The 19965-nt window shown below is 47.6% G+C and overlaps 1 protein-coding gene across 1 annotated transcript in view; it reads right to left on the bottom strand.

The window, feature by feature from the left end:
• Positions 1-16507: 16507 nt before the first annotated feature.
• Positions 16508-19965, bottom strand: part of LOC124470640 (plexin-A2-like) — a 36724-nt gene continuing 33266 nt past the window's right edge. The window contains exons 8-12 of the mRNA XM_047024587.1: positions 19503-19696; positions 18943-19112; positions 18020-18232; positions 17138-17288; positions 16508-16951 (exon numbers count right to left, since the gene is read on the bottom strand). Coding sequence (XP_046880543.1) covers positions 16856-16951; positions 17138-17288; positions 18020-18232; positions 18943-19112; positions 19503-19696 — 824 coding nt within the window. The 3' untranslated portion in view covers positions 16508-16855. The remainder of the gene's footprint in view (positions 16952-17137; positions 17289-18019; positions 18233-18942; positions 19113-19502; positions 19697-19965) is intronic.

Raw genomic sequence — 19965 nt, 5'->3', positions numbered from 1 at the left:
GAGAGAAAGAGAGAGAGAGACACAAACGGGTGGGAGGATAAAGCGCTGCTTGTGCTCTGGCAACTCTTATATGCCCCCTGCCCCTCCCCCGCCCAGTCCCACACCCCCTTTTCTCACTGGTTACTCTCCCCAATTATCTGAGCCCCCCCCCCCCCTCCTCCCAGTAGTGAATAAGGGGATAAAGGGGGGGGGGGGGCGGGGGTAACTGTTCATTATTACATTTGTTATGTAATAATCGACTGTGTCCAAGCTTTTCTTTCGGAGCAGAACCCCCCCTCCCCTTTTTGTTTTGCAGCTTTTTTTTCTCGTTCTGGTTTTCCAGTGTTTCAGGGTATCCCGTTTCTCCTGCGCAGTCCATGACCAGTCTTGGTCTGTTACCTATTGTTCTATCGGGAAGTAGCTAACAGTCTGAGTTGGAAATGTGGCGAGTAGTGAGTCTTCTCCTGTATTCTAACCTCTCTGATCCGCTGCTGTTTGTATATCTTCATCTCCAGTCTCTCCGATCTGGTCTGTATTTGAATCTTGCGGGTCCACCAGTCTGTATAATGTACACAAACCTCCCTCTAGTCCATACTGCATGCGAACCCTCTCTTCTCCTCTCCTGTATCCCTGCCTCTCTGTTCCTCTGGGCTTGTTGCTGCTGGAGGGGAGCCCTAATCCTGTACATACAATGAAGCCTGATAGGGGAACAAAACACTGAGCTCCATTTGTCCCTAATAGGCTTATGAGGATGCCCTGAAGTGAGCTGGTGAGCCAGCCGGGACAAAGGTGTGATCCTGTGTCATGCTAATGCCCTTTAAATCCTCCCCAGCCAGACATGGCTGCTGCTGCTGCTGCCGGTTTTCAGGATGTCAATCAACAACGGGCAATCCAGGACTGTCCGCGTAGGGGAGGCGGTGGCTCTGAGCACACACGCACGAGGACACACACACAACAAACGTGTGCCCCATGGCGCACGGAAACGCATAGCCGTGTGGTGTGTTTGTGCATTCACACACACGCGTGTTCAAACATCCATTACACACTCACGCAAAACAACTCGCGCGCGTACACTCTCCATCCGTCTCCGCTTCCTCCCTCTAGAGCCAGCAGTGTGGGTGAAGGGTTCCCCCTCAGTACCCAGACTACTGTACACACCACATCTGGAACCACTGGCAGAGGTATGCTAAATGACTTGTAAACTGACCCTCCCAACACACACATACACACTCCCCCACACTCACTTCCACCACCTAAACTCCCCCCAACACACACACAGTCACCCCTTCCCTCCTGCACACACACACTCCAACAAACTTCTAAACACAGTCAATACAACAATGGGTATGGCAGTTGGTGATATCGGGGGTCTCTTGCCGACCCTCTTACAAGCTGGAGAAACAGACTTGTAATCTGATACATTACATTTACATTTACATTTAGTCATTTAGCAGACGCTCTTATCCAGAGCGACTTACAGTAAGTACAGGGACATTCCCCCCGAGGCAAGTAGGGTGAAGTGCCTTGCCCAAGGACACAACGTCATTTGGCAGGGCGGGGAATCGATCCGGCAACCTTCTGATTACTAGCCCGACTCCCTCACCGCTCAGCCATCTGACTCCCAATGTGTGTGTGTGTGTGCACCCAGTGCACACACACACACTCACACTCACCAACTCACACATGCATGCAAACACGCACACACGAACACATGCGCACACACTCTCACAGAAACACGCACGCGCAGCGTTATTACTACTGCACCAACTCCTCCCTCTCCCTTCCCCGTTCGGGACTCCTCCACCCCCTCCTGCTCCTCCTCCACCCCCTCCTGCTCCTCCTCCACCCCCTCCTGCTCCACCCCCTCCTGCTCCTCCTCCACCCCCTCCTGCTCCTCCTCCTCCATCCCCTCCTGCTCCTCCTCCACCCCCTCCTGCTCCTCCTCCACCCCCTCCTCCTCCTCCACCCCCTCCTGCTCCTCCTCCACCCCCTCCTGCTCCTCCTCCACCCCCTCCTCCTACTCCTCCACCCCCTCCTGCTCCTCCTCCTCCACCCCCTCCTGCTCCTCCTCCACCCCCTCCTGCTCCTCCTCCTCCACCCCCTCCTGCTCCTCCTCCACCCCCTCCTGCTCCTCCTCCACCCCCTCCTCCTACTCCTCCTCCACCCCCTCCTGCTCCTCCTCCTCCACCCCCTCCTGCTCCTCCTCCACCCCCTCCTGCTCCTCCTCCTCCACCCCCTCCTGCTCCTGCTCCTCCACCCCCTCCTGCTCCTCCTCCTCCACCCCCTCCTGCTCCTCCTCCTCCACCCCCTCCTCCTCCTCCTCCTCCACCCCCTCCTCCACAGCTATTTCCTCCCAGCGGCCCGGCTCCACATCCCCCACCCTGAACAAACCCCTATCAGTAACATTCAATGAAAGCAGCAGGGTGCTGAGTGGGCCCATTAACCCCTTGCTGCTTCCCAGAGGGGGGTGGGGCTCTCTGGCCTGACTTGGGCAGGAATGGAGGGGGGGGGGGGGGGTGAATGGGTCAGACTCGGGGGTGGGGCGTTGTTAGTGGGGTTGAAGGGAGAGGAAGGGGACAAGGGGGGGTGGGGCTACAGGGGGCTGGTGGGTTTGTCGGGAGAGGAAGGGGGCTGAGGAAGGGGGATTGAGGGGATTAGTTTGTGGGGAACAGTGAAATTCTTGACACCCCTGGACAGCAGTAAAGCAGCCTGGTAGCCTGTTATCCTGTTAGGGATCTTCGCTGCCGGAGTCCCACTGAATCATGACTTCCTCTCAGAGGGCAGTAAATGGACAGAAAAGGCCTTATCCTCCATGAGAGGGCTGTGAGAAGTGGGTATTTTATTCCGTCTTCCTCTCTTTTTCTCCCCTTTTGTCTCTCTCTCTCTCCCTGTCTCTCCTCATCCCCCTCTCCCTCTCTTTGTGACTATCCCCCTTTCTCTCCTCCTCTCCCTCACTCCTCTGTGTCACCCCCCTCTCTCTCTGTGACCATCTTCTTCTTCTATCCCTCATCACTGTGTGCCACGCCCTCTCGTTATGTGACTCCTCACCCTCTCTTTCCTTCTCTCTCTCCTCGCCACTGCCTCGCCCTCCTCCCCTACCTCTCTCTTTCTGCCTGTCTCTTCTCATTCCCCCCTCACCCTTTCTCTCTCTCTCTCTCTCTCTCTCTCTCTCTCTCTCTCTCTCTCTCTCTCTCTCTCTCTCTCTCTCTCTCTCTCTCTGACCATTCCTCTCTTTCCCTTTCTCCCTCTCTCCTTCTTTCCCTCCCTGCCTCTCCTCGCCCCCCCTGTGATGCCTGCAGTAGAGTGGTGCAGTGCCATGTGGCCTGGTGGTCTTCATCTCTTCGTTTCCAGGCAGGAAACAGATACAGACAGCACAAGCATTCCTCCCCAGCCTCTCTTGCTGTTTGACTCCTTTTATTTCTCTCTTTCTTTTTTTTCTTTCTTTCTCCATATCTATATTTCTGTCTGTCCCTTCATCCCTCTCTCCCATCTTCTCGCTCTCCATTTCTTTATCTCTCTCTCTCCCCCCTTTTCTCTACCCCCCCCCCCCCCTTCTCCCTCCCTCCACCACTCTCTCTGTTTTTGAAGAATGATCTGGAAGACATTTCCTCTCCCCGGTTTCCAGGTTGGGGTCTCAAGCTTACAGACTGAGCTGCACACATCTCTGTTTGTTTATAGTATGTTGTCTGCTCACCACATCTGCAGTAGCTTATAGGGAGGTCTCTTCTGCCATGTCAATATTTGCCTCAGTTACAGTACATTGGCAAAGTCATATATCTGGTCATGTCCTTCATGATGTCTGACTGGGCCGTATATTTGTGTTCATCCTCTGTGTCAGTTTCAATCATAACAACAACGGCACAGTAATGTCTTCAGTTAGAAGACGCCTTTATCCAAAGTGACATACAGGGAGGTAGACAGGGGGGAGGTGTGTGTGTTTGGGGTGGGGGGAGGGGTGGGGGGGGGGAGATTCTTGATCTGCAAGAGACGGTTCTGCCACTGAGCTATGCCACTATCTCCACTGAAGCAGGTTTAAAGGTTTCGTCTGTGTCCTGCGCCCTTAGGTTGCGAGCTTGTGTGTTCCATGCCGGATGAAACGAACAGCTAGCAGAGGAGTGGAGGGGCGGAGGATGTGGGATCTGGGCCCAGCTGGGTTTGATTGCAGCGGAGAAACCTTCTGCTTGCCTCATAAAGGGTCCCCTTCTGGCTCCCCCTCGCCTGGAAACACCACAACTCTTGAACTGCTGCCAGCTATCTCTCTCTCTCTCTCTCTCTCTCTCTCTGCCCCCCCCCCCCTTTTTTTTCATAATAACTCTCATTCAAACAGACGCACACATAGAACACACGACATATGACAAAGGGACACATGAAATATACACAGATCTTTCTGTTGTCATGGGATTTTATGAAGGGGGGGCTCACATCAGACATGTATCATATGTTATAGTAATGTTCAAGCCACATTTGGGTATTCAGACATATGACAAGTGGCATCATCACATTGAATTCTACCCCCGGAACCTTCTTTAAGGCCATGCTGCATATGAGACAGAAACCTGAACTACGAGATCCGTGTCCTCATCAGGTGGTGGCATTAACATGTAGGGTGTTCAAATAGTTTGAACAGCCTTGGTTCAATGTGTCGGTGACTACGACACAGACTTTCAAGTTTCCTTTGTTGCTGTAGAGAACACTGACTGTTTGAGTAACAATTGTCAACAACACTTGAACAGTGTTGCTGAAGGGAACACTTTTTCAAGAGTTAACAGTGGTCAGCAACACTTGAACAATGTTGCTGAAAACAACAGAATGGACTCTCAAGTGTTCTGCTATTTTTACACAAAAAAAACATGTTTTTGTATGATTCTAATGACAGCATATATTATACCAGTGGCCGTTTCCTATTACATTTTGTTTAGTTACCTTTTATCCAAACCAACATACAAAGAGTGCATATGGTAAGTAACACAAAGTAAAGCGCATAGTAATCACATCTCAGCAACAAGGACCTTGAACAATAACATGTCACAACCAATTGATGCATGTCTTAATGCCTGTCTTGTCATTCAACATGAATGACAGTTTCACAGTTGCTAAGACACAAATCCAAATCTTCACTGTAAATTCACAAAACCCCTGACTCTTTTGGCAAAATCAAACAATTGTCTCAAAACCATTTACAGTAAACTGTTCTCAAAATCAAACAATGCTTTCAGTTCCGACACACAGACAGTCAATGTAACACTACAGAGCATTCATTAAACACTACAATGTTGTTTTAGAACACAGTATTCTGGGCATGTTGTTCCAAATGTGTTTTACTGTAAATTGTACATTTAATTGTGTACGTAAACACAAGTATAGTATAGTATGTATAATGTATAGTGCTATTCACAAATCATATCTTAGCACAATGAATTGTACACTGTAAGCACTGCAAGTCATACTTTCTGCCCCAGCATCACGTCTGTGTGCTGGGACCAGCCAGAGGACGTCGTCCACATGATCACAGGCAGCGTCGTTACAGTAAGAGGCAGCATTGAACCCTGTTTTATACGTCAGAAGTTTAGTGACTGTTACAGAGAGACAGACTTCTACAATGGAGTATTTGCACTTCATACGTACCCTGTTGTGGTTACAGGGCACTGGCAAGGGACACTGTTGATTCCTTCAAAGTTGACATCGTTTTTAACAGGTCTGCTGTATTTCACGCAGTCGGATGACATTGTTTCGAAGGACCACATCAAAGTCATTCGAAAAAAGAACGAACAAACAATTTTGAGTCGTTGTGTGTGAACCATGACTACTGTGTGAAGTGCATCACAGTGCAAAATGGGTTTGAGCGAGTAAACTCGCTTAAGGTTTTGCCAGAAGAGTGGTTCATTCACCAAATGGGTTTGTCACAAACACACACGCCACTCTAACAAAATCAGACAGCAGTCTTGTGAAACCCTTCCCCTTCCATTTACCAGAACATACAAACCAAAAACTACCATTGGGAACCGTCAACCCACACACTCCTCAAACCAAACAAAGGACCTGCAGTCTTGTGAACATCATACTGTCTCTAGGCCCTGTTTGCACCTGGCATTAACTTGGGTGATCCAACCACAAATGGATGGTTCTGAGTACATCAGTTCACACCCGGTGTCTCCACATGCCTGTAGTGATCACTTGTGATGGGGGTTAACATCCTCACTCATGCAAATACAACATTTCCGTTGTTACAAACAAATGTGTTGTTGTTCTACCGGCAGGAGGCAGCACTTCACTTCACTTGCCTAGTCGGCCCGAAATAAAATGAAGACATTTTAACGAGACACACTTTTTTTATTTTTACTTTTAGTACGTAGTGCAGCTGCCATTACAAAGGATGGATTGTTGCATGCAGCATGCCTACATGTGAAACCCACGACTTTGTCGTCGTAACATTGCGCCTTGACCTTTGACCCTCTCGCTCGTACGTCCATCGCAGTTTGTCGTTTTAACATTGTTGAAAAGATGGTTGCTGCAGCCGTTTTTTTTTTACCTTGGAGATACCAGAGTTCACCAGAGATGTGCATACTGTCAGATGGCAACAAGGAGAACTCTGCTGTTGTTGTTTTGTAGTTCAGTATGTAGTTCAGTCAGTATGTAGTTTAGTATGTAGTTCAGTCAGTATGTAGTTTAGTATGTAGTTCAGTCAGTATGTAGTTCATTATGTAGTTCAGTCAGTATGTAGTTCAGTCAGTATGTAGTTCAGTCAGTATGTAGTTCATTATGTAGTTCAGTCAGTATGTAGTTCAGTCAGTATGTAGTTCAGTCAGTATGTAGTTCAGTCAGTATGTAGTTCATTATGTAGTTCAGTCAGTATGTAGTTCAGTCAGTATGTAGTTCAGTATGTAGTTCAGTCAGTATGTAGTTCATTATGTAGTTCAGTCAGTATGTAGTTCATTATGTAGTTCAGTCAGTATGTAGTTCAGTCAGTATGTAGTTCAGTATGTAGTTCAGTCAGTATGTAGTTCATTTTGTAGTTCAGTCAGTATGTAGTTCATTATGTAGTTCAGTTGACGGGAGGTATTTCCCACTGTGCTGAAGACTGTGGGTCACAACAAGCAGAAAAGCATGCTTGTATGCTGGCTTACATGTAACAAAATGCAACCGGACCCAATAGGACACTGTATTTGACATACCTTTATATTAGGACATACACAATATTTTTCTGGCATACTACCAGCCTGCTCTTAAAAGTTGGTGCGCAAATGAGTACGTACTTCTTCTTAAGCAGAGGACGTCAGTTGAGTAGGCGGTCCTTCAGTGTGGCCCAGGATCTCTTCACATACAGTGCCCTCCAAAAGTATTGGAACAGTGAGGCCAATTCCTTTATTTTTGCTGTAGACTGAAAACATTTGGGCTTGACATCAAACGATGAATGTGAAACCAGAGATCAACGTTTCAGCTTTTATTTCCAGGTAGTTACATCAGGATCTGATGCACAAATTAGAAAATATCACCTTTTTGTTCGAACCCACCCATTTGTCACGTGAGCAAAAGTATTGGAACATGTGACTGACAGGTGTGTTTTGTTGCCCAGGTGTGTCCTATTACATACATTATTCAATCAATAAATACCACTGAATGTCTACACTCAGGTTCAGATTGGGTAAGATAGGTTTTGTCTATGCAGACTGTATTCAGAGGTGAAAACAACATGAAAACCAGAGCGCTGTCTTTGGGTGAAAAACAAGCAATTGTGAGTCTTAGAGAAGATGGAAAATCAATCAGAGCCATTGCAGAAACATTGGCCATAGCCAGTACAACCATTTGGAATGTCCTGAAGAAGAAGAAAACTACTGGTGTACTAAGTAACAGACGTCGAACAGGTAGACCAAGGAAAACATCAGCAGTTGATGACAGAAACATTGTGAGAGCTGTAAAGAAAGACCCTAAAACAACTGTTAGTGAGATCAGCAACAACCTCCAGATGGCAGGAGTGAAGGTATCACTATCTACTGTTCGCAGAAGACTTCATGAACAAAAGTACAAGGGCTACACCAGAAGATGCAAACCACTCATTAGCAAGAAGAATAGGAAGGCCAGGCTGGAATTTGCCAAAAAGTACAGAGATGAACCTCAAAAATTCTGGGACAAAGTTTTATGGACTGATGAGACAAAGATTAACTTTTACCAAAGTGATGGAAAGGCTAAAGTTTGGAGAAAGAAAGGAACTGCTCATGATCCCAAACACACAAGCTCATCTGTGAAACACGGTGGAGGTAATGTCATGGCTTGGGCTTGCATGGCTTCTTCTGGGACGGGCTCATTAATCTTCATTGAGGATGTAACACATGATGGCAGCAGCAAAATGAACTCGGAAGTCTACAGAAACATTTTGTCTGCCAATTTAAGGAAAGATGCAACCAAACTGATTGGCAGAGCCTTCATCATGCAGCAAGATAACGACCCAAAACACACTGCCAAAACAACAAAGGAGTTCATCAGGGGCAAGAAATGGAAGGTATTAGACTGGCCAAGTCAATCTCCAGACTTAAACCCTATAGAGCATGCATTTTACCTGCTTAAGAGGAGACTGAAGGGAGGAACCCCACAAAACAAACAACAACTGAAAGAGGCTGCAGTGAAAGCCTGGGAAAGCATCAAAAAGGAAGAATGCAAAAGTTTGGTGACGTCAATGGGTCACAGACTTGCTGCAGTTATTGAAAGCAAAGGATTTGCAACTAAATATTAAGTCTTATTCACTTAAATATGTTTTAAGTATATCTGTTCCAATACTTTTGCTCACATGACAAATGGGTGGATTCAAACAAAATGTGATATTTTCTTAGTTGTGCATCAGATCCTGATGTAAATACCTGGAAATAAAAGCTGAAACGTTGATCTCTGGTCTCACGTTCATTATTTGATGTCAAGCCCAAATGTTTTCAGTCTACAGCAAAAATAAAGGAATTCGCCTCACTGTTCCAATACTTTTGGAGGGCACTGTATATGCTGCTACAAGAATGTGGTCTGAGTGATCGGATCTCAGTGCATCTTGGTTGCATCACCACTGCACTGAGAACCTATCCATTGTGAAAGGATTGCCCAAGACACATGTTGATACCAGGTGTGAACTGGGCCTGAAGCTCTGAGTGGGGTCACGCACACACACGCACACACACACGCTGGGACACACACACACACACACGCTGGGACACCAACACACACACAAACACACACACAGGTATTAAAACATGCCTGCACTCCTGTTTCTAATCCCAGGCGTGTCACAGAAACAAAGCTTCTGTTTTGTGCTCGCTGCCCAGTCCTGAGGGAGACTGAGAGATGGGTGTGGAGACCTGCAGAGAGCAATATGAGAGGTGCTGGGCTTTGCAGAGTCGTGCTGAGACTTCCTGGATAGGGGGTGTGGAGGCTCATGGGATTGGAAGGAGGTGTCTGGTCACCCTGGGAATTCACGGAATGCCATCAGTACAGTTACTGACACTAGTATTCATATTCATAAATGACATCAATCTAAATGTCTGAACGTTGCACTTTATTTACACTGATATTACAATAGTATCTGAGCTAGCATGACCTAGTTCACCTTAACCTGATGTTGTACTGTGACCCGGTGGGTGGGAAGTCATGGCTTCGGATTAGTTTAGCGTGCTCGCAACATGGGCTTGGCAGGTGAATCAGAGCTGGGAGTTACAATCAGAAACATTGTAATAAGGCGTCACCCTTCCCTGCAGGAAAACAGAAGAAAACGGCTGAGGAGGAAAGAGAGGCGTTCACAACCAACCACGCCGCGACGAAACAAGTTGAAGCTGGCTGAGTTTCTGACATAGCACAACCATACAACCAATAAATTAAAATGTATCGGGGATTAAATCTCAAATTCCCTTTCGATTGATGTTTTACAGTTAGTTGCTTGTGCCTTCAGAAGACGTATCGTTAAGAAGGATATGTTCCTCCTTGTCTTGCCTGATGAAAGACATGTTTAAGAAACGAAACGGTTGTTGTTGAGAGAGTCTCCATCAGGGAGGGGGTTGTGAGCGGGCAGGCCTGAGGCCCAGCAACCTGACAGGAAGTCGTAAATGACGACTATTTCCTGTTCTGATCTTTTTGTGGGAAGAGAAATTCCTGGCAGCATGTTCATGAGAAGGTCTGGTGATTCATGAGAAGCCCGGGGGGCACATACAGGAACAGTCTAGTCATACAGTCTATTCCTTTAAGTGGGTCAGGGACAAATCTGATTGAGTGTGTGTTTTGTTTGTGTGACATCAATCTTGTTGAAATGAATGGCATGTTGAATTAAATCACCTTGCTGTAATTGTTCACAGATACAAATCTTTACTTTCATTTTTGGGTACAGTAGCGTGCACGCACACACACACAAACACACAAATGTCCTTTTGTAGGATTCTGCTAGCAGAAATCATGACAGCCATAGTCTCCCCTGATTGGTTCTGATGAAGGGAGAGAGCCTTGAAGGAATGTCGGTTGGAGGGATGGAGAGAGACCAGAAGAGAAGGAGGAGGGGTGGGATGGGGGTACTGGTTCTGGAGGAAGAGGGGGTTGTAGGTGACCTCCTGTAACCTTGTGACCCCTCTTACCCTTATTGACCTTGAGCAGCTCCACAGTTGAATCCTGCCACACACACACACACAGTCACATGCACACTCACACACCCTCAGGCAACAGGGGTGACACAGACACTGATTGTCCCACACTTTGGTGTGCCAACTTCTCTGTCTCTCCTTCTTACACACACAGCTTACACACATGTACACACATTCTCATATGATGTTATTAATGTAAAGGAATAACATCTTTACTTCAATTATAGAGAGAAAGACAGTGATAATCAAGTTGTGTACATCCAGCTGGCCAGGTGATGGCGCCAACACTATTCCTCTGTCAATTGGGAACAGACTCTGAAGCTCACTAAACACTGCCTTCTAGTGGCGGTGGGGGGGAGATACAACCATTTGAAACGGAGCTGCTGTTCATTTGAAGATATATGATCGTAGAGGGAGGCTGTGTACAGTGGTGACAGCTTCATAGCTAGGTTATAGGCTATGCTTGCTTAATGAATACCACCTTAACGGAGAAAGAGAGAGGAGAACATTGGATGACTGTGAGGAGAGAGACAGAGACAGAGACAGAGACAGAGAGAGAGAGAGAGAGAGAGAGGGAGAGAGAGAGAGAGGGGGAGAGATAGAGAGAGAGAGAGAGAGAGAGAGAGAGAGAGAGAGAGAGAGAGAGAGAGAGAGAGAGAGAGAGGGAGGGAGAGAGAGAGAGATTGGGGGGAAAAAAACATTCATGCTGTGTGGACTTGTAATTTAAACAAAAGACAAACATTCCTGTGTGCACAGTTAGGTTCAGGAACATTACTAGTAGCTCTAGAGACCAGCAGTTTCTGGGTCTTTCCAGAGGAGGACAGGCTGTGTTTGTTGAGTTTGGTGACAGAATGAGGTTCAATTTTTGTTTTACTATCCTATCTATGATGATGTGAGGGATGTACTTTGAACTCAAATGTCCTCCTTTCTGTTTACTTCTTTTGGCATGATGAGTATGAAAGGTTGGAGTTATGCCTTCAGGAAGGGAACCTTATAGTAGCAGGTTTTATTTGTTAATCCTGGGAGAAAAGGCTGAATATTTTCTTGCAGACCGAATTTTGGAATCAGACGTAAGGACATTTGACCACTGCAATGGTACTTTTTCAGTGTCTCGCAAACCTTTGAGGTTACATTTGTACACAATAATAATAATATATCAATAAATCAATTACTCAAACTGTAAACTGACAATTTACTGACTTCTTCTTTGGTGTCCAGTCAAAAGGGAGGAAGTAGGCCTGGAAGAAAAGATTGGTGGGTGGGGCCGTATTCTTCTTCTTGTGTGTAAGTGGTTGGATGGTGGGTTGTCTTTGTGCCAGCACCGTATGGATTCAGAGCTAGACCCAGGGAGGTGATCCATGGCTGGAGTGTGTGGCGCTGCCATCCACACACGCATCAAACACTCAAAGACTCCCTGCAGTCTGCTCAGCTGTCAGAGGACAAGGTGAGAGACCCTAATGATCCTTTAGCAGTCACTCTCTCTCTCTCTCTTGCTGTCACCTTCGCTCTCTCCCCCCGTCTCTCTCTCTCTCTCTCTCTCTCTCTCTGTCACTCTCAGTCAAGTTTGCTCTCTCTTTTGTCTCTTTCTCTGTCTCTCTCACTCTCGGTCATTTGTGTTGTTTTTTTTGCATGTGTTGATTAGGGTCCTTTTGAGGTTGTTGGTCATCTGTTGGTCTTTTGGTGTCTGTGGAAGTATGATCAGCTGTGTGATGCCCTGACTGTCTGTCTCTCTCACCATCTGTCTTTCTTTCTATATCTCTCACTATCTGTCTTTCACTCTATATCTCTCACCATCTGTCTTTCTCTCTACTCTCTCTCTCACAATCTGTCTTTCTCTATATCTCTCTCTCTCACAATCTGGCTTTCTCTCTGTGTATGTCCTCGTTGGTGTCTTTCTCTCATTTTCCCTCTCGTTTGCTCTCTCACCTTTCTCTCTGGCAGAAAGACATGTGAAAAGTGCAGGCTGTTGGAGTTCAGTGCAGGGGGCACTCTGACAGTCAGCCTGGGGGGAGAAGGGGGGAGGGGAGGGGAGAGCCATGGTGGAGGGGGGTGGGGGGAGAGGAGGCAAAGGGGGAAGGAAGGAGACTAGTGAAGGTGGCTATCTTAGGGGTCTGAGACGTACCTCTTGATCGAGCTCCATCTCCTCTCCTCCCCCATCCACCTCATGGCCTTCCTTTCCACTACTCTCTTCTTCTCGCCTGTGCTTTTCCTCTGCTCTTCCAATCCTCCCTCACTCCTTCCTTTCACTCCTTTCCTCTCCTCATTCACCCATAGCCCTCCCTCTCCTCCCTCCAAGCACTTGAAAGGCTCTAAACATGAATAATGAATGCTACCTATGGGAGGTGTCTATGGTAAGGATCCCTATTTACATTTCGCAGAGGACACGTCACAGCAAACTCTGTTCTGCTCTGCCAAGACATGCCGTTTTCTCACAGCCTTTTGATTGGATATGAGTGGATGTTGGTAGGCAGGCAAAGCTGGTGGTTTTGTCGAGCTTAGTCCGTGACTGTCTGATTAGAGGGATGTGGAGAAGGCATCATTTATGCTGGTGGCCAAATCAATGAAAGATAAATTACCCAGATGAGAGCAGACTGGTCTGACTCTAACCGAGAGATAACTGCTTATCACAATGACATCATCAGGGAGAGACAGCCCTGCTCTGAGACTCCAGACAAAACCAATACGCGAAGAGCACCTTATTTAATTAGCATGCTAATGAAACATTAGCCTGATTAAAGCAGGGTGGCTGGGGTGCCTTGCCCTTCTACACAGCTTCACCTCCACAGCCTCACTTCTACAGCTTCACCTCCACAGCCTCACTTCTACAGCCTCACCTCCACAGCCTCACTTCTACAGCCTCACCTCCACAGCCTCAGTTCTACAGCCTCACCTCCACAGCCTCACTTCTACAGCCTCATCCCCACTAGCTCACTTCTACAGCCTCATCCCCACTACCTCACTTCTACAGCCTCACCTCCACAGCCTCACTTCTACAGCCTCATCCCCACTATCTCACTTCTACAGCCTCACCTCCACAGCCTCACTTCTACAGCCTCATCCCCACTATCTCACTTCTACAGCCTCACATAACCATGATCCAGGGTGAGTCTGGAAATCGTGGGTCCATGAATTATGAAAATCACCAAGCCTGTTTTGGATGTTCTAGTGTCTGCAGCACTCAGCAGTGTTCTGGGTACTTTGGAGACAAGAGCCAGGACAAAGACCAGAACTTCTGGTTGGCTCATTTCCAACCCTAACACCTAGAACCACCTGAGGCAATGTCACGTTGAGCAATGCTAGCCTTGTGAAGTGTCAACATATTTTAACAGAGAATAATATCAAACAAACCTTTCTAATTGTTTTTCTGTCAATATACAGAAGAAACATGTTCCGCCACTAATCCTAGAAAAAAGAGACTTCAAACTGTCTCCATCAGCTGAGCGGTTTATTGTATAACAACAGTACAAAGTGAAATATTTGCTTGCAAAATAGGAGTGTTTTCTATGTACAATATTTATACAATAATATATAATTTAAAAAAGAGTAAACGTTTAAATGTCTGACAGTATATTGCACAACACATCTATAAATAATCATCGTTAAAACACACATAAACTGGTTTAGGCTTCATTGCTCTCAGAAAACTAGAAAATGGAGATACAATGGGTCTTTTTTTCTGTCTTTTTTTCTCCATGTCTGAATTACTGACAAGACTCAAAGTCCTTGGGGACTTGGGGGAGTGGGTGAGGGAGGTGGGTGAGAGAGCGGGGGTAAGGGTGAGCGTGAGATCGGGGGTGAATGTGGAAAAGAGGTTGAGGGAGGGGAGAGAGAGAGAGGGAGGTGGTGTGGGGGGGGGAGTGAGAGGGGTTTGGAGGTTAACGGTGGGGGGTGGGGGGGTGGGAATGACAATGTGTGAGCAAACCATGTGACCCGGACTGGGCCAGGGCCAGGTTTATCTGGTGTAAAACGAACAAACTCCCCTAGGGTTAGGGTTAAGGTTAACTCTATCCCCTACAACTGAGTGGAACACAGCCGTCATACGCACGTTCATGTCAGAAAAAATCTTGGAATCTTCTGGAGTTTGCAAATGCATTGTAACACGATAAACACAGGTAACTTCACAGTATTTTCCAGCTACTTTCTGCTCTTTTCTAGGTATGATGTTCTATATGAAAGGTTTGCTCATTGCTCTGACCAGACAACTGGTGCCCGTAGATATGGTTGACCAGAATAGATAGACATGGATATTACAGATACTGTATTTATACGTGGAAAACATGAGGGGATAGTTAGACAGATAGATAAACATGGACAGAAACAGGATAGACGTACAGATAGAGATATAATCACACAGACATGACCAGAAACAGAGAGATAGACATAACCCTCGATAGATAGACATGACCATAGACAGGACAGACAGGCTTAGATAGAGTCATGTTTCCAGAGGGACAGTGGACGAATACTCAGGAGCAGAAAGAGATTGATCTTTGTGGTATATTATCCAGACAAACAAGCCGACAAACAAATAAAACGCTTAAGACATTAAAACCCTGAATGAAGAAATCTCATGGATGGAGAGGTCCATTTTCTATGTCTCCTTTTCTTTTTCATTTTGGAGACAAATACTTCAGCAGCGACACGCGGTAATAAAAAAAAAAAGCAATTTTCTACAAGTGGGAAAGGATCGATTGAAAATCGTTTTTTTCTTCGTTTGTTTTGAAATCATTGAGCAAACACCTCTCTGGATCACGTCGAGGAAGCCGGCAGAAGCAATAAAAATCTTAATAGAGATGGTGATAGACACATTTACAGAAATCAACTTCAGTTCAAGTATCACATCCAATGTAAACACAGAATGCCCGAGAGGTTTTCTGTATCCCACGATGAGGCAAACTCGCTCCACAGAAGACAGCATCATCCAAGCTCATGTGGTTTTTAATCATGGTGTTTAGAAGCTTACGCTGGATATTCAATTTCTGTTCAGGTGCACAAATGCCTGGAAAGCCTGTCTACAGGCCCATGGTATTTATTATTCATACTTTTTACACGGTCTTTACATGAATGAAGGGTGATAAATATTACATTTGGCACTCTGGTCCAGGGCTGGGGGGGTCACAGAGCAGAAATGAGGTACTGAAAGGCAGTGACCTGCAGTTGACACTCAAGGTGACTGGGACTGTTGTGTGTGTGTGTGGAGTAAGTCTCATGGTCATTGAGTCGTGATGGTGTTGAGTTTGACTCATGGTCATTGAGTCGTGATGGTGTTGAGTTTGACTCATGGTCATTGAGTCGTGATGGTGTTGAGTTTGACTCATGGTCATTGAGTCGTGATGGTGTTGAGTTTGACTCCCCCCAACCCCACACACACGTCAATAGTCCCCTACCCATACGCTCGGAACCCAGATATGAAACCACCATACATCTCTATGGTTAAAGAGGAGATTATCTCTATGGTTACAGTTGACTCTGTGGAGGGCTGTGAGAGCAGGATGCTAACACCTGCTGCTTCAGATGCAACGCCGCCCTCTCTGGATGCAGTTTTTGGTCACAAAAAGAACTCTAATCGTGGAGAAAATGCAACAGCTTGCCTTTGGGCAGTCCTCTGGGGCTTGTAGTTCCATTTCGTTAGTTGAATGACTTGGACCTCTGAAACAGTTCAAACAGTCTTCAGATTTCAGGGGTGAATGTGGGGAATGTCTTTATATAAGCATGCAAACTGTCCAGGGTGAGGGTGATCCTCGTCACCTGGACATGGCGAGGTGTCACACGTGTCACATCCTCCTCCTCATCCAGAGCGGGCGGGCGGGCGGTGTTTAGACGTGGGTTTACCCATTTCATCTGGGTTCCACTGACCATGTGAAGCCTCTACACAGCTGTTTGAAGACTTCACAACACTCTTTGTAGCCGAAGAAAACTAACAGGGAAGTTCCACAGGTTGTTTCTTCACTTCTCTCTGTAGTTTATGTTCTGTTCAATAGGTCCACTTCCTCTGTTGCAGGTCCGGATCCTTCCAGAGCTCTAGCCAATGGCACACAATTAACACGATGATGCCAGTTACTAGACACGCCTCTCGCCCATGGGAGGAGCTTAGCTCCCCCGGGTTGGGAGGGGCTATGCTACTCGTTGTCCTATAGGAGTTGTCAAGTCGTGTCCTTGAAACGATTCTTATAAAATAAAAATAAAAAAAACTTTCAGAAGTGGGACTGTGTCTGTTGGTTCTGATAGATGGCAGCAGTCTACAGAGTCTGAATCTCTGTGTGTGTGTGTGTGTCTCAGCTGTCCACGGGCATGGCTGAGATGATCTGCTCCATCTTGCAGGCCAGTCTCTGTTTCTGGGCCTGTTCATCCTGCTTCAGAGCCTCAGTGATCTGACATGCAGACAGACAGACAAACAGAGAGTCAAGCAGGTACGCTACTTTCAAGTCAATGCCTACAAAACACCTTTCTCTGTGTCATAACATATCATGGCATGTTGTGTATACGCGCGGTGCAGCTGTGTCGAGGTAACGTGTACATGCGAACCAAGATTTGCTTGATGAGTAGCGCCGGCTCACCTCTTGGCTGTACTTGCTGACGTAGGCGTAGATCTCGTGGAGGGCGCTGAGCACGTTGAACTCGTTCGAGTGGAGGCGGGCCTGCTCAGCCAAGTAGGCACTCATGTCCTGGTCACTGATGGCTGGCAGACGCTGGATGTCAGCATAGTACCTGGACACACACACACACACACACTGTCAGCACCTAGCACACCTGAGGGAAGGAGAGTGTGTGTGTTTGTGTGTGTGTGTGTGTGTGTGGGTGTGTGTGAAGTCTATCTTAGACGTTCAACCTTTTCTGTTGACGCACACGAGAATACACACGGACATAAACACAAACACACACGCCCGCACACACACTCGTCCTTCACCTCTCCACCCAGCTCTTGTCGTCGGGGATGTCTTTCGACTTATCTGAGAGGGTGCATTTGATTTGTCTGCCCTCACCTCTCCACCCAGCTCTTGTCGTCGGGGATGTCTTTCGACTTATCTGAGAGGGTAAATTTGATTTGTCTGCCCTCACCTCTCCACCCAGCTCTTGTAGTTGGGGATGTCTTTCGACTTATCTGAGAGGGTGTGTTTGATTTGTCTGCCCTCACCTCTCCACCCAGCTCTTGTCGTTGGGGATGTCTTTCGACTTATCTGAGAGGGTGAGTTTGATTTTTCTTCCCTCACCTCTCCACCCAGCTCTTGTCGTTGGGGATGTCTTTCGACTTATCTGAGAGGGTGTATTTGATTTGTCTGCCCTCACCTCTCCACCCAGCTCTTGTAGTTGGGGATGTCTTTCGACTTATCTGAGAGGGTAAATTTGATTTGTCTGCCCTCACCTCTCCACCCAGCTCTTGTAGTTGGGGATGTCTTTCGACTTATCTGAGAGGGTGTGTTTGATTTGTCTGCCCTCACCTCTCCACCCAGCTCTTGTAGTTGGGGATGTCCTTGGCGTAGAGCAGCTTGGTGGAGGGGGAGTCCTTCCCTAGGCGGTGCTCCGAGGTGGAGCAGGAGTCCATGAAGGTCTGGGCCACCACCGACAGGCAGGCGTCCGTGATGCTGCTCTTGTGGATGTCGAACACAAACTGGGGGTTCTTGATCACGTTCACCCAGAACCTCAGGGGGAGGCTGGGGGGGAGGGAGGCAGGCAGGAAGGCAGGAAGGCAGGAAGGAAGGAAGGAAGGAAGGAAGGAAGGAAGGAAGGAAGGAAGGAAGGAAGGAAGGAAGGAAGGAAGGAAGGAAGGAAGGAAGGAGAGCATGATTAGACACAATATATTCATGAAAGAAGTGCAGCATGAAACATCTGCTAGTTTTCTGTTAGGCTGTTTATGAAAGGGATGTTTAGGAGGAAATTAGATGAACAGAACTAACACATTAAGACTGGCATTCATGCATGACAATGCTTTTGGCAAATAAATTCGACTTGCTCTCTCTCTCTCTCTAAATACCCCCGCTCTCTCCCCACACTCTCGCTCTGTCTATCTCTCTCTAGCTTCTCTATATCTCTTTCTCATTCCTCCTCTTCTCTCTCTCTATACCCCATCTATTTGTCTTTATCTTCCTTTCTCTTATTCCTCTTCTCTTCACTCCCTCTCTATCATCCACCCTCCCCTCCCCTCCCCTCCCCTCACCTCACCTCCCCTCCCCTCTCCTCTTCTTTCCTTTCCTTTCCTCTCCTCTCCTCTCCTCTCCTCTCCTCTCCTCTCCTCTCCTCTCCTCTCCTCTCCTCTCCTCTCCTCTCCTCTCCTCTCCTCTCCTCATCCCCTCCCCTCTCCTCTCCTCTCCTCTCCTCTCCTCTCCTCTCCTCTCCTTTACTCCCCTCCTCCTTTCTCTCTCACCAGTTGCTCTTCCACGTGTGTCGGACGTCGGTGTCGTGGATGCCGTGTTTGTCCGCCTGCTCGTCCAGGAAGTCGAACATGTACTTGATGGCGAGCGGCAGGGCGGTGCCTCGGCACACGGTGCTGAACAGCGTCTCGAACAGGTCGTCCACAAACTTCTGCAGCGTGCCCTGAGGAACACCACATCACACTGCCGGTGAGGAGAGCTCCTCAGAGAAGGGGGGGGGGTGGGTCTAGCAGAGTCTAGTAGAGCAGCGCCTACCCCAGTGTTTCTCAACCTGGTCCTGGGGGACCCCCCCTTCCCAGCATGTTTTAGATGCTCTTCCAACATACCTGGCTCGAATTAAATGGTTCGTCGTGTAGCTCTGCAGAAGCCGAAAACTAACCCATTCATTTGAGTCAGCTGTGCTGGGAAAAGGGAAACATCGAAAACACGCAGGTGTGTGTCGTGTCGTGTGCCTCCCCCCCCCCCCCCCTCCCCCTCGGGGACCAGCCTGAGAAACACTGAGCTAGCAGAGCAGACCAACGCCCAGATGAGAGAGCGCTGGGAGCGCTCCTACCTTTGTGGCCAGCAGTCTGGTGAGGTAGATCTCCGAGACCATCTTGCTGCCTCTCTCGCCCTCCCTCTGGTCTCCGTGGTCGTGGTTCTTCACAAGGTGCCACACCTTCACCCCGCTCTCCAGGTCAGGGGTCAGCATGGGCACGCGGGAATGGGGGCTGTCCGGGCTGGTGGGGGTCGAGCGGAACGCCATGTCTGGGGTCACACGGGGGGGTCAGAGAGATATTTTGTGAATTTCTGGTGTACTTTGTGTATGCACTATTTGTATGTCACTCTGGATACAACTGTATATATTCTTCTCAACACGTATCTCTTAATGATCTCATATTTCTAATGCTCTGAATTTGTTGACTCATTGGAATTTGAGATGTGAACCTGTGTGTGTGTACGTGTGTGTGCCTGTTTATGTGTGTGCATATGTATGTGTGTGTCTCTGTCTGTGTGTCTGCGTGTGTGTGTTACTA

Source organism: Hypomesus transpacificus, chromosome 9 (assembly GCF_021917145.1).
Source record: "Hypomesus transpacificus isolate Combined female chromosome 9, fHypTra1, whole genome shotgun sequence".
NCBI lineage: Eukaryota > Metazoa > Chordata > Actinopteri > Osmeriformes > Osmeridae > Hypomesus > Hypomesus transpacificus.
Note: the sequence above shows the minus strand (reverse complement) of the source record. Positions and strands in the feature narration are given on the sequence as shown.